We start from the raw sequence: 16106 nt of genomic DNA on the forward strand, positions 1-16106 counted from the left end.
TCAAAATAATGTTTAATCTTAAGCCCTTTAAAGACGGGTTTTTTTTTTTTTTGGTAACTTTTCTCATATCATCAGCTTTTCTTGGGGCAACTTATTAATTTATTGATTTTGAACAAAGTATATTAAACTCAGCACATCATGTGATTTGACTTATTCTAAAGATAATCTTGTCATTCTTTCTCTTTTTAAATATGTATTTCTTTTAGATGTGTCTATGCATATAGTAGTGTATATTGTAAACTTCACTGGCTGGAAACATGTAACATAGAGCTCAATACCATAGCAAACTATAATTTAACATCAGTTAAAGATTAGTAATTAAAATGCTAATATGCACATAGTATATTTATACAACAGAGAATTTCAAGATATTAAGTCATGGAGCACTTAAGCAATAGAAATGTGACCTGGATACTTACCCTCAACAACAAAATGAGTAACAATACCAATTGCGATGCCTATGATTACTACAATTGCCAATGTGAACAGCGCTAGCCTAATAGGGTCCCAAAATTGCTGTCTTCTTTGATATTCAACTTGTGGGTAATCAGCTTCTGAAAATTCAACTGGTCTGTGATAATGGAAAGAAATAAACAGTGAGACAAAAAACATTCATTATGTCTACTTGCTACATTACTCTACGAAAATAGTTTATATCATTAAATAATAATAGGATACTTAGATCTTAAAAAGAACACAAGGTTTTAATTTGTATACCCATCCCCTATACCCCAATCAGAGTATAACTTTTAGTTAAAACTTTACTAATGTTGACATTCAAGTGAGGATATCTTCTCACTTCTTTCTGTCTGATGTATTGGCAATTTGAAATTTGGATGATGAAATGCAAAGACCCATTTAAAGAAAAAGTAATTAATAAATAAGATTATCATATTTTAATATGGGAGTTTTTAATAACAAAGTTACATAAGAATCATCAGTTTAACTGATTAAGAATAAAAATCTTAATATAAAAACTTTTTAAATTTAATACTTTTTAAAATTTCTTAATGGCTTGTCTATAAAAGTACTCACATTACTTTTGAAGACCTGATCATAATTCTTCACATTTTGTTAGTACTTCTCAGTGAAATCACAAATTGTAAATTGTACCTGATAAAACTTCAGTCCCCATGAAGACTCTTCATTTCCACTTGACTCTTATCTATTCTTATTCATGTACTATCTGATCACCCAAAACATTTTTATTTTTTTTCTTATGAGTTTATTTGAACCAAATTGATGACATATGCCAAGGAGCAAGATCTCAAATTCTCCTCTCAAAACATCTTAAGCCATTTAAATTCTCTTTCTCCAATTTGTAAGTTGGCATTTATTTACTTTATTTTCTGAATCTCCAAATGGGATTTAATATTTAATATCTTCGAATAAGATATTAATGTTTGTAGATGTTTTGTTTTTAATTTTATCTAACAAATATTTATTTAAACTTTATTCATTAAATGAGATAATAGAAAGTCCTTAGAATAGTACCTACTACATTATAATTATGTTTCAGAAATTGTTCTGGAGCCCTAGAGGTATAAAGACTTAAAGATACACTCTTTGCTTCTAGAACAAGGATCCCCAACCCCTGGGTTACGGACCAGTAATGATACATGGCCTGTTAGGAACGGGGCTACACAGAAGGAGGTGAGCAGCAAGAGAGTGAGCAAAACTTCATCTGTATTTGCAGTGGTTCCCCAGCGCTAGGCATCACTGCCTCAGCTCCACCTCCAATCATCAGACATTAGACTCTCATAGGAGCACCGGTCCCTGGTGCCAAAAATGTTGGGGATTGCTGCTCTAGAACACTCACGCAATGAAAGAGAATATGGAGGTAGAAACAAGTAATTAACACATAGGGTGAAATGTGTCAAAAAAAAAACTTTATACAAGAGAAAATAACTTTTTTGAGGGCTGTGTCAGGAGATTTTATCTAAAAGGCAACATGATTAAAATTTTGAGTAATAAAAATTCTCCAAGTATGAAAAAGAGAAGGAAAAAAAAACGTGCAAAAACAAAACAAAACAAAAACCAAACCAACAACAACAAAACTAGCAACGTGAAATAGCATTCATTAATAATAACTAGCACTGAAAATAAAAATATTTACATAATATATGGCTTTTGCCCTCAAAAAATTTATGGTCTCCCAAAGTATGTCCACAATTGCTAGTCTTTCAAAGCACTGTAGTACTAGAAAAACGATATCCCACAGCTGGTGGGCTGGACCAGCTCACAAGGAGTCTCATAACCCAGAGTAAAGAGCTTGAAACTGACTCCATAGGAGATGGGAGCCAATAAAAGTTTTAATTCAGTGGAGAATTTAGAATAGTCACAGAGGTGTGAATGAGGATTAGAGCAAAAGTGCACACAGGAAGATTGGGTGAGAGGTCATTTTGAAGTTCCAGGGGAGAGATGGTGGGTGCCTGAAGTAAGGCTGAGGCAGTGGGGTGGAAAAGAGATGGGTTTAGGGCCAACCCTTGAGTTTTGTTGACTGCTTAGCTATGGGACAAGGAAAGGATTAATGGCTCCCTTGTTTCAATGTCCAGGTAAGCAATTGTGCCTCCAAGCAAGATGAGGAAGGTTAAATGAAGAGAAAGTGTTTCCGATGTAGCATCAATGTTGTTAATGAGGGATGTGCTGACCTTACACTTAAGTCTGAGCCAAATGGAAAGTATCCATTTTGTGTACTTTGTCTTTGACTAATTTTATTTTAATTGTGTTGCTAACACCTGTTTGCATGACTCATAAAAGTAACTCTTAAGGCTGATACCAAACAATGCAGAAAAAAAAAAGTTTCTAATGTTCCCATGTGCAACGACTTTCTCCTCACCCATAATTGAATTTTCCATTTCCAAAATCTATGGCATTAAATATTCATTTTTATTTAGTGTGAGGATATTTTGGTTGCTGCAATTTTTTTAAAAAAGTTCTCACTTCTTTTTTTCCTAAGTTTTATCAATTCAATTGCTGCACCCTGAGCTCTGTAAGAAGCAAAAGAAATGACAAAAATCAAATTCTGTCAAATTTATGGAAGTCATAGCCAAATATTACATCACGATAATGCTGTATAGTACAGGAAACTTTTTTTTATCATGGTCAAATTTAATTTTAAAATGAGTTTGTCAGATGATCAGCTATTCTCAGTTTGATGTACTAGAATGTTAATTTTTGTGTCATGTTGAAATAAATTTTACCAAATACTCATTTCTGTGTTTTGAAGTACAGCTAGCAGGAGCTGTATGCGCACACCAGCTAATTGCAAAGGAAGTAGTGTTTACCCTAAATAAACAAAAATTCAAAGGAGTCCTACGTGTGTAATAAACTTTCAGAACTTGGCTATAAAAAGTTAGAAAGAAATTTTTAAATTTGCAACTGGTTCAAACTTTGAAAAAGATTGTTTTCTTTTGATGACATTTAAAACGCCTTTATATATTTCTATGTTTCTTCTGATTTGTATGTGACAATTATTCATTTAATCTGAATGAGTCTAATCTCAATGGAACTTTTTCATTGTTCCTTGCATTGCATCTGTTTAAAGAAGAGAATTAAGCATAAATTTGTTTTTCAGTGTTTATTTTGGGGGAGAAGGGTTATTTGCCCTTTTTTATTTTCTTTCTGTTAAAATAAAGTGAAAATAAAAAATGAGAAAACATAAATGGAGAGAAAATGCAACTCAAACTTATTTCTCTATTAAAACAGCCTATTTAATGTTAAATAGAAAATGTTGGTATGTGCTTGAAGTGGACTGCTTTTTTATGATGGAAATAAACACAGATCAACTGGGTTTAATCCTGGTTTTGCCTATATCAGCAAATTAGTTAAATTCTGGAATTAGTCTTCTAATCTTTAAAATGAGGAATAGAAATCTTTTACAGCTTTGTTAGGATCCAAAATAGTACAAATAAATAATCCAAAGAATTAGAGGATAGTCCTGTTTATTTCCTTCACAGAAGCTCATGGCTTTGTTTTGCTCTTTTTTGTTCTATTTTTGGTCTTGTCTTCAAATATCATTCTTTGGATGATCTGACAGTTTATAATAAAATGTATTTCCATATTTTCTCCAAAGTTATCTATAATCCAAGACAATTATTTTCAAAGTTAGTTATGTATTTTTCTTTATAAACTTATGAAAATCAGTTTCTAGATTCATCGCAAAATTAATTAATTTATTTCTAGGTACATAAACTCTGAGAATATAAATCTATTAGTTTTCAGTACAAAAAAAAAAAAGTCCTGACTAGTTCAACCACTTAGCAGAATTAAAATAAAACATGATCCTTGGTCTGAAGGCAACCTAGAATATTTAAAATAAAACTCACTCCTTTGTTCTAACAACCTTTCTGGGATACTGCTTTATCCTTTAATGCTTCAATGTAGACATCAAATAAAAATGGCATTGTTATGATATCACATCATGGTAGTGATGACATATAAAACAACTACCATGTTTGGAAATCCATATCATACTAAAAAATTCATTACAGTTAACAAAATACAGAAACTAAAGCCTTTAGGAATTTTGAGTAGAAATAGAACAATAGCCATCATAGTTAAACACACATGAAAAGAGTATTTTAAAAAGCATAAAATTCAGCATGGGAAATCCAAGGGTTCAAACCTTTGTTTGGTCACATATTGACCCTGTTATCTTGAGGCCTCTGATTCTAAGAATCCCTTGTCTATTAAATTAGGGTGATAATATCCCTCACTTCTCAAGGTTGTTGTGAGGATATTTTTAAAAATCATGTAGAGATAATTCATAATTTCTGAAGAACTATATGAATAGGAATTATCAGAAAATATACCAATTGAGAAAAATAACAGATAATTATACTACTTCTTATCTAACCCTAATATCTAGTATAATTCCTAACATAAATTTTGCTGCTCTTTGAATAAATACATGAATGATGAATGAAAGAAATGCAGCCTAGATCCTAGCTCTATAAAAATCATTTGCACACAAAATCAAAAAATTCTAAAATGTATTATTAAATACAAAACAAACAATTTCATAAACACCCATCATATTTTAAACACTAATAGTTATTGAGTACACAGTGAATAAAGTACGAATGTGTGGTCCTTGCTGTTATCCTGCTTACAGTCTGTAAGGGAAGACAAATAAAACTAGTAACATAGAGATCCTTACGAGTGGTAATAAGAGCTAGTAAAAAGATGAATAAGGTATCTGTGATTGAAAATAAAAAGGTAAAAGACTGAGTGAGGAGAGGAGACTGTTTGGAAAAAGTAAGAAAGTTCTCTCAGTGAAATAACATTTTTGCCGAGACATGAAGGATAAGAAGAAATCTGCCATGTGTAGAATGGTTGCAAGTCTGTTTCTGACACATGAAAAGTGTATGAAGTGATTTTATTGAAAAATAACTTGGCCTGTTGGATGAAATGGCCATTGAAAAATTATTATGGAGAAGTAGCCATAAACCAATGAACATTCTGTAACTTAAAATTTTGTTAGTAAGAGAAGCATTTCAGTTTCTTTAGCAGAAAAAAATTCCTTCTATATTTCTACAGAAGTAGACTCTGCTTACATTTTTCCTAGGTATATGCTGTTATTTCATTCTTATGATTTAACTAAGATATAGAAGACTAACTACATTATCACAGACCCAAAAGACATATTAAAAAAGCTCAGTCTTACACCTTTCTCTCTCTCCAGCCACACAAATATTCTGATCAAGAGAGCAAATATAACCTACAAAACTGCCTGTTCCAAAGTGCTACCTGTGTGGATTATCACTTAAGCCTGATAGTTATGTCCTCTTTTAGAGGCAGCTACTTTGATGATAAACACTGTAATCATACCTAAATAAATAGGTGAGAAAGCTTGGCCCCTCTCAATTACAATATCGTCATTTGTAATGAGCTTTATGATTAGTTATCAAAGATGGCTGACAATTGGACATATGACAACTGCTTATTAGAGAGGAGCTACAGCTAGTTCAGTTTTGAACTTTTAAGAAATTTATTTAAGTAATTGGAATAGAATTGCTTTTCCACTTTGTTTTATAGACTTTTTCTTAAAATAGAGGCTTTTATGACAAATTAATTGGAATATTAATCAGTATAATTTAAGTAGAAGTATGCAGAAGTAGGCCATCTTTATTATATATTTATGCATTAAATGGCTTGAGTGTCTTTTATGTTAACACAATGGAGAGATTGTTATATGATTAAGGCATGTCCCAGTCCCTCAGACCTCAACCTAGCTATATCTTTTAAATCATTGATCTTAATGTGAGAATCCATGGAACGAAGTTGTTAAAAAATCCAATGAAATATGAAAGTATATGAAAAAGTCATAGAATTTTTGACCAGATTAAAAGTAAAGAATAATAAATTACAAATAAGTTGTAATAATGAAGATAGTCTATTTTTGCCTCAATGATTCTTATTCCAGAATTCTCAAAGTTAATCTATCTGAACCCTTTTAATGAGTTAAATTGAAATATATGTAAGCGTATAGGGTTCCAGTGAATTGTACATATCATAGGAGGATACTCATATGATGAGAGAGATATCCCTAGGCTAGAGCAAAACTTCTTTAATCACCAAACATCACTACCAGGTATTTGCTAGATGGCACAATCAGTTAGATGACAAAAAGTTTAAGTTTTAAATTCATATTTGGGATTCATTTTATGCCTGCCTTTTGCTTGATATGACTTAAGTCACTGATTAACATGTAGTTTGGTACAGTAATCTACCTCTTTTTAAACTTAACCTCCCAGGGCTTTAGTTTATTCAACTATAAAATTGGGATTTGAATCAGTTAATTACTGAAATATATTGAGGTCACTTTTCCCATTTCTAGACTTCATAATAGTATAGACATATCCCAGTCTCTCAGACCTCAACCTAGGTATATTTTTTAGATTATTGATCTTAATGTGAGAATCTGTAGAACAAAGCTGTTCATATATATGTTATATATGCATATATATGTGTATATACATATAATAGAGCCATTTAATAAAAAATATCACTAAAACTACAGTATTTTATTTTTTGATGCAGAGGCAAAGGTTGGTCTTGTAAACTCAGGAATCATCTATTTTCTCTGAACTTTAAATAGATTAGAAGTTTTTCCAGTACTTTTCTCTTCCGCAGTCTTACTATGTGACTATTGAATTCATGGTAAAACGTCCCCAAACTATATATTAATAATAAGACAATGGTATGCTTATGTAAAATGTGTCATTTCTAGATGAAGCTCAGCTGGTACTGAAATTGAAATATACCCAGAGCTACATGATGTATGATTTCGTTAGCAAAATTGTTACAGGTTCTTTTCTTATATTTAATTCAATTTTATTTAAGAAACTTTTTTTATGTGCCTAATAAAGTCCAAACACTAGGAATACAAAAATTTTTATTAAACGAACGAAAATGACATAGACTCTGTATTCAAGGGACTTATGGTAGAGTAGAAAGACATAAAATAATAAAACCAACATAGTGTCATAGGGAAAATAATAGATTTATCAAGTACTATGATAAGAAAACATGGAAGATTAAACAATAAAAGTTACTTAGGAAAGGGACAAAAATGGGTACACGAAAGACTTAGACAATATGACAGCTGAGCTAGCCCTTGACGGATAAAGGGAGTTCCCCAGCACGTAATACTAGTTAAGTACATCCTACACCAATCATTCTTGCTCTCAAGCACAACTTCTCATTATCATAACAGGAATATGGCCGTGAATTTATTCAAAAGTCAAAGAAAATTTACTGATTAATAGAATTTTTTTACTATCAGTCAATAGAAAAATTTACAAAATTGACGAAAGAAAATAATTCACATATTTTAGATAGAAAACAAGAAGTAATGAGTTTAAGAGAATCTGGAGAATCATGGTAATTGTTTAAATTTAGTTTAGCTAATAGCAGTGAAATTCTTTCTGAGAGATCTCTTTCTATGAGAAGACTGTTGGCAATACTTGAACACATGAATCAGAAACATTGGCAAATAGTGGGTAGTAAAATAGAGAAGCTGATTGTGTTGTTGCCACATTTAAAATGATACAGCTATTTAAGTAGTAATGACATTGATATTTTCACAATAAGGCAAAATTTGCTTTGGACTTGATAAGAGTTTCAAAGAGTAGGAACACAAATCAAATGACTCTGGTAAGAAATGTCTTTGGCTTGATCAAAAAGGCACATAAGGGCATATTATAAAAATGTCATGATAAGTTACTACAAAAGAATAAAAAACTGGCAAAGTGGTGGGAAATGAGGAAAATTTCAAGTATGTGTTAGTCATCAAAATTAGCTTCCCTATCAGCTAGACATGACTGGTTTGGCAGGCAATTGAGAAGAGCAAAGTTGCAGAGTGTGGGCAGAAATTGCATAGCATCCTGCTCCTTTAATGGAATGTGTAATATCTCTTTACATGTGGGGATGGGAGGGAATGTTAGTCCAATAAATTCTATTTACATAGTGCAGTCTGATATTAAAAAGCATATAAGACTTTTCAGGATATCTGTGATAAAACTTTCATGTTTTCCAAAAATTCCTTAAAAAATATTTTTAGACCTATGAGTTCTGGATCTAGAACAAGATCTATCCCCTTTTATGGATGCCTGTTAAAATCATCATTATCATCTTGTCAGTACCCAGAAGCAACCTCCTTTCAGGCTGTAATACCAGCAAAGTCAAAGCAGCTATGCGAGCAGCAGTATATAGTAATTTAATTCTTACAAATATGAGTAACAGTTCTGTAGTTTCCCTGTGTCCTTTAAAAATATACTATGCTCTTCAAAATCTTCTGCCTCAAGAAGACTTTATGGTTACTATGACTGTCAAGTATACTGTTAATAAGACACCTTTAATTTCATTCATTCAGTCATTTGATATATGTTCATTGAGCATCTACTTGTTTCGGGCACTATTTTAAGTAGTAGAGCTATAACAGGACTGAGGATATATCCTCTGCCTTCATATCTCCTATTTGGAAAGACAGACAATGAGCAATAAATAAAACTATACATAAATGTAAATAAAGTGTCAAGTAAGGGGATAGAGAATGAGTGCAGGTCTTGAGGTAGGGTGAAACTAAGGTGATTAGGGGAAGCCTCTACAAAGGTGACATCTAAGCAGAGATATGAACTGAGGGAAGAATTGACTCATGCAGATGTTTGAAGGAAAAATATTACAAATAAAGGAAACAATAAGTCTGAGTCTCCTAAAGTGGGGGCTGACTTGGTATGTTTGCAGAAGATTGAGATCAATGTGGCCAGTGTTCAGTGAGTAAGCAGAAAAGAGAAGAAGATGAGGTCAAAGAAGGAGACATGTACCATATCGAAACCTATCAGGTCACAATAAAGACTTCTTTATGTTATGCTGCATGAGAAAGGAAGCCATTATAGAGTTTCGATTAGTGGAACGGAATGGTTCTGGTAAAAGACTCATTTTTGTGGAGAATATACTGTGGTGGGGGCTAGGGGTAACATGGAAGGTGGACAGCAAGGAAACTGGTTAGGGTACCATTGCAATAGTTCAGGTGAGAGAAGATGATGGCTTGGACTGGGATGATAGCAGTAAAGACATCAGAATATATAATTGGATTCAGAACATATCTTAAGATAGAGCTTTGTTGATGAATTGGTTGCAAAAGGTGAGAGAAAGAGAAGAGATAAGGAGGATTGCAACGTGTTTAGCTTGAGCAGGAGAAAGAAACATTTTGAAGGTGGTGAGACCCTTTCTCGAATTAATGTTTATATGGAACTCTAATGCATAACATTAATTTAAAACAGAACTGTTCTTGGTTGGAGAGGATGTATAGAACTCTACCGGTATGTAATCATGTAATCATTTTTGCAAGAATTAAGCTGAATTTCACATTGACATACAAACCCTTTAGCATAACCCCAAAGGTCCCTCACGATGGAGACCTCACAGCCTGATCAGTCACACAGCCCCTCCATCCTCTATCCTTTACCTGCCATTCACTCAAGGAGCACCTTTCCATCTTTCAAGGATCACCTCTATAAAATCTTTTTTAACATAGGAAACTCCTGGGCAAGCTTTGACTAAGGAATCAGGAGGCAGTCAGTGATATAAACATAAGCCATGTATTCCCTCTCTGTCCCAGGGCCACAGATAGGAAAAGCTGGAATCTAGAAAAGTTTGTCTTTGACAAAGACACCTGCTTCCTCTGAGACTAGATGCAAATACAAATGTATTTGTAAGTATGGGAGTGGGAAGTTGAAGACTTCTTTCTTGATTTTGCCCAGAAACCCATATAGAATCTCAGAATTCATAGTTAAACTATAATTAATAGTCAAATTATAATTAATCCTTTTCATTCACAATGGTAAAATCTTTTTCACCATATTACTACTACAACATTAGGCAGCCTATTCTTAAAACCCTTCCTTCCTAATTTCCTGAGGAAACTTCTCTCACTTTTGAGTAACCCAAGGATGTTTTTTAGGAATGCATTCCTAAACTTTATATCCATAACACTAGTTATATTTCTTTAGGATCACACAAAATGGATCTAATCCTCTGTCACATGTAGTTCACTCAAAAAGTTCTTATTGAGAACCTACTCTATGCCCAGCAACATTACAGGCACTGTGTATTTGCTGATGAACAAATCTATAGATTGGTCCCTGTTATCACATAAATCAAAATCACGTGAACATTTCCAGTTTCTTCCACAAGCTGGCCAAATCTCCTTACTGACTTGAGAAAACAGTTAGGGACATGTTGAGAAAGCATTTCCTGTATATCTTTCAAGAATTGAGAAATCTTAATAGGCATTAAATAACAGGTGAATATAAATGATGAAAGCACAGTTCCCTGAAAACATTATAAGTATGCTTTTCTCACTCATAATTTAAGGCTATGACTTTGTTTTAAAATCAATTAACTAAGTGATGCCTCTCAAAATTAGAAACAGAAAGCCAAGAGTTTGTGTTGAATAAAGTTGTATATTAGTTTGACTCAGTAACACAAAAGAAAGGAGGATAAGTTGACCAAGTACAAAAGTACAAAAGAGAAATTATTTTGTGAGGACTCTATAAATATTCTTTAATGAGTGTGACCAACATTATTTATCTCTTTTTGATCATTCTTACAATGACTTTCTCATTGGGCATATTTCTGTGCTTATTATTAATGTCGTTAAAATGTTACAGGAAACCCTGTACAATTCATTTAAAGTAGATGAAGTGAATCTATCAGATAATTGATGCCATCAATATGAGAATTTAAATACTTGACTAACCTTGGTACTAAAAAAAATGCAAATAACCAAGCCTAGAGTAAATGAGGTATACTCCTCCATATGCAGCATAAATATTGATGTGTTAATCAGATGTTGTCCCAGCAGCAACCCTGAGGGGAAATTCTTTTTCATGTCTTACACATGTCTTAACATATCTGTATTCAACCTGAAGCATAGATACACATTTGATATTCTCTTTGGGCACAGTTCTTTCTACTTCTTGCCAAAAAGCCTTCATTTCTGGGAATACCCATGATTAGCAATACCTCTTTAATGGTATGGATTAACTGAGGTTAACAACGTTCCTTAAAACAAACACACACACACACACACACACAATGGAGACAAATAGCAACAGAAAACAAATATGATATTTATTTTATATGTAATTTTGAATGCCCAAAGGAACCTTTGAACCTCAGCAAAAATTTAATATTTAATATTTAACAAAGCACACACACATTTGAATAAAGACTAGTAATCAAGTAATTGAATTTTTAGTGCTAACTTAGTGTTCCATTAGTATTCATTCACTATTCACTGTTTTCATTGAATAGTCACCTGAAGTGTTTTCTAGGCTTAGGATTTTCTTTAGAAAATCCTGAGTATCTACCAAAAAGGGACTAATATGTAAGCTTACAAAGGTCACAGAATAGCAAGTTATATATAAAAATCAAACTGTATTTCCATATATTAGCATTGAACAAATGGATATTGAAATTACAAAAATAGTATCATATATACAGTTGCATTAAAAACCATGAAATACTTAAGTATTAACCTAACAAAATTTAAAAAAGATTTACATAAGGAAAATTTTTCTTATCTAACATTCAACAAAAATAATTTTCATAAATAAAAGAAAAGAAGACTAGCTATTTTTTTTTTCTGTAACAAGTCTCTTGGCGGAGTCCACGCATTTATGGCTAGTATCCTTGGAAAATCCTGTGTATGTTCGCTTGCAATTTTTTATGTTAAAATTCTCTTCTACTAGTACCTTCCTTCTTAGTAAGGCTGTAACTAGCTGAATGATTCAGCAAGGCTTAGACTATTCCATTTCCACAGACTAAATTACAACAAGGAGAGAGAATGAAATCATAAAAATATACTTTTTTTTTGTACTATGGCATGAGAACTTTTCAATACTTATTACTTCGAAATGTCTGTTTTTGAGACTAGAGGAAACCTGTCACTTTCCCAGAAGAAGAATGTTATAATTAGAAATATTTAATTTTCAGTTATCTTGAGTATCAAAGGGAAAGAAAGTACTCTAAAAGGAAAAGACATAGTGGTCAGATCATGTTCACAGCTGAACATAGTCAAGTCTCCTTTCATATTCATTCCCTAACATGGTGGTGGGTAAAAGTGACTTCTTAAAATTTTAAACAGGTATTTGCAGTAATAAAAAAAGAAAGATATACCAAAAAATAAATCTGAGCACGTAATACAAGTATTATCCCATTATTATTTAATGTTATCTTAAATAGGAAGTTGAGCATCTTCACTGAAAAACCTTTCTGGCTAGTTTTGCCTCTAAGAGTTCTCAATCGTCAATTCAATGAATTATAAAAAGAACTATTAATATCCTTTGTATATGGGCAAAAAGTTTATAAAATCACATCTCTACATGTATTTTGCCCCCAGGTAATTAGTGTTAGTTAATCCTGATAGTTCCATTACCCTGGCCAATGGTTTTTCAAGAATGGGCATGCATTCAATTCTGGCAAATGATATGTAAGGGGAGGTTAGTTGGGGACTGCTAGGAAAGACTTCCTTTCTTTGAAAATGAGTCAAAAATTACCATATTATTGACTATATTCCATAAGCTAGACTGGTCAGGGAGATCATTTCATAAATTATATAAATGTCTAACCACTACATTGTACAACTGAAACTAATATAAAATAATGTCGAATGTCAACTGTAATTGAAAATTTTTTTAAATGAGGGAAAAAAGTGAAGGAATAAGAGGTTCGGATTTCCACATATAAAGCAAATAAGTCATGAGGCTATAATGTACAGCATAGGAAATATAGCCAATAGTATTGTGATAGCATTGTACAGAATCTGATGGTTGCTGGCTTATCATAGTAATAACTTCTTTAGGTATATAATTGATGACTAACTATGGTGCACCCTGAAACTAATACAGTATTGTATGTTAGCTGTATTTTAATAAAAATCTTTTTAAAAAGAAAATAAGTCAAAGGGATGGCTCCTTTTCTTTTCTTCTTGACGTTGTGTGTCGATGTGATCCCTGCACTGCTGGAGCCATCTTGCAATTCTGAAAAGAGCCAGCCTGAGGATAAAACTGACTTACTAAGGATAGCAAAGTAGAGCGATAAAAAGAAATTGAATTTCATATAATAAATTTTAGCTGTTATATCAAACACCATTGAGACTAGCCCTGCCTTTGGGTTTATTGTTATTTTAAATAATAATTTGTCTTGTTGCTTAAGCCAGTTTGAGGTTAGGTTTTTAATTAATTAAATTAAAACCACCCAAACTGATATACATACTTAAATGTTAATCGTGCAACCTCAGGTTTCTTCCAAAAATATAAAAAGTTTATTTTTCTTAAATTTCAAAAAAGATTTAATTCAAGCTCTATTATATCTCAGTTTTTGATACTTTGGACAATGGCTTTGTATTACACGCATACAATAACATTTAAAAAGAAACTATTATAACCACTGAGAAACATTTTTTAAATTTTATTTTATTAGTTTCAAATATGCAGTACATTGAGTAGACATTTATATAGTTTATAAAACAATCTCCTAATTGCTCTTCCTCTCCTCTGGCTTTCCACCTAACCATTACATTAATGCTAACTGCATTCCTTATACCATGCTCCCCATCACCATGACCATCTATCAACTACTAATTTGTACTGCTTTAACCCTTCTCCCCATTCTCCCAGCCCCCCAATACCCTCCCTTCTGGCAATCCCCAGATTGTCCTCTATATTTATGAGTCTGTTTTTGATTAGTTTGTTCCTTAGATTCCATATATAATGAAATCAGATAGTATTTATCTTTCTCTCTCTGACTTAATTCACTCAGCATAATAACATAGTATTTATCTTTCTCTCTCTGACTTAATTCACTCAGCATAATAACATCTAGGTCCATCCATGTCATTGCAAGTGGTAGGATTTCATTTTTTAATGCTGAGTAATATTCTATTGTATATATGAACCATAACTTCTTTATCCAATCATCTGTTGATAGGTATTTAGGTTGCTTCCATGTCTTGTAAATTGTGCTGCCATGAATATAGGGGTGCATAGGTCTTTACAAATTATTGTTTTGGTTTTCTTTGGATAAATACCCAGAAGTGCAATTGCTGAGTCAAAAGGTATATCCATTTTTGATTTTTTTCAGAAACCTTCAGACTGTTTTCCATAGCGGCTGTACCAATTTGCAATCCTACCTACAATGTATGAGAGTTCCCTTTTTTCCACATCCTTGCCAACACTTGATCTTTGATTTATTGATTTATTTGATTTATTGATGATTTATTGATGAGATATCAGGTGATATAGCATTACGATTTTAATTTGCTTTTCTCTGATGTTTAGTGACCTTGAGCATCTTTATTTCCTCTTTGGAGAAGTATCTGTTCAGATCTTCTGCCCATTTATAATTTGATTATTTGCTTTTTGTTGTTGTTGAGCTGTATGAGTTCTTTATATATTTTTAGATGTTAACCTCCTATCAGATATTTCATTAGCGAATATCTTTTCCCAATCAGTCAGTTGTCTTTTTGTTTTGTAGATGGTTTCCTTTGCTATTCAAAACTTTTTGGTTTGATATAGTCCCATTTGTTTATTTTTTCTTTTGTTTCCCTTGCCTGAGGAGATATATCTGAAAATAAATTATTGTCAACAATATCAGAGATTTTACTGCCTATGTTTTCTTCTAGAAGTTTTATGGTTTGGGGTCATACATTTAAGTCTTTAATCCATTTTGTTCTTGTATATGGTGTAAGAAGGTGGTCGAGTTTCTTTTTTTTGCGTGTATCTGTCCAATTTTCTCAACATCATTTATTGAAGAGACTGTCTTTACCCCATTATATATTCTTGCCTTCTTTGACATTTATTAAGTGAGCATATAGGTGTGGATTTATATCTGGGCTCTCTATTCTGTGTTCCATTGATGAATGTATCTGTTTGTATGCCAGTACCATGCGGTTTTGATTACTATAGCCTTGTAGTATAGTTTGATATCAGATAGTGTGATACCTCCCACTTTGTTCTTCTTTCTCAAGGTTATCATGGCTATTCGAGGTCTTTTATGGTTCATATAAGTTTTAGGATTATTTGTTCTAGCTCTCTGAAAAAATGTCATTGGTGTTTTGATAGTGATTGCATTGAATCTATAGATTGCTTTGGGTAGAATGGCCATTTTAACGATGTTGATTCTTCCTACCCATGAGCACGGTATATGGTTCCATTTATTTGGATCTTCTTCAATTTCTTTTTTTCAATGACATAATAGGTCTTTTACCTCCTTGGTTAATTTGATTCCCAGGTATTTTATCGTTTTCAATGCAATGGTAAATGGAATTGTTTTCTTAATTTCTCTGTCCAAAAGTTCATTATTAGTGTGTAAAAATACCACTGACTTCTGAATATTAATTTTGTATCCTGCTACTTTACTGAATTCATTGATTAGTTCTAACAGCTTTTTAGTGTAATCTTTAGGGTTCTCTCTATATAGTATCATGTCATTGACAAATAACCTGAGAAACTTTTGTCTATGTTTTATGCAATTTGGAAGCACCCATTACATTTGCTTGATATTATAATTACCAAAGATTTCCATCAACTTTTTGA

At 32.3% G+C, this 16106-nt stretch overlaps 1 protein-coding gene across 1 annotated transcript in view; it reads right to left on the reverse strand.

Moving 5' to 3' along the window:
• LOC105292466 (transmembrane protease serine 11F) overlaps positions 1-16106 on the reverse strand; it is a 59509-nt gene that overhangs the window by 35967 nt on the left and 7436 nt on the right. The window contains exon 2 of the mRNA XM_011360682.1: positions 420-571. Coding sequence (XP_011358984.1) covers positions 420-571 — 152 coding nt within the window. The remainder of the gene's footprint in view (positions 1-419; positions 572-16106) is intronic.

The sequence above is a fragment of the Pteropus vampyrus genome, unplaced genomic scaffold (genome assembly GCF_000151845.1).
Source record: "Pteropus vampyrus isolate Shadow unplaced genomic scaffold, Pvam_2.0 Scaffold57, whole genome shotgun sequence".
Classification (NCBI taxonomy): domain Eukaryota; kingdom Metazoa; phylum Chordata; class Mammalia; order Chiroptera; family Pteropodidae; genus Pteropus; species Pteropus vampyrus.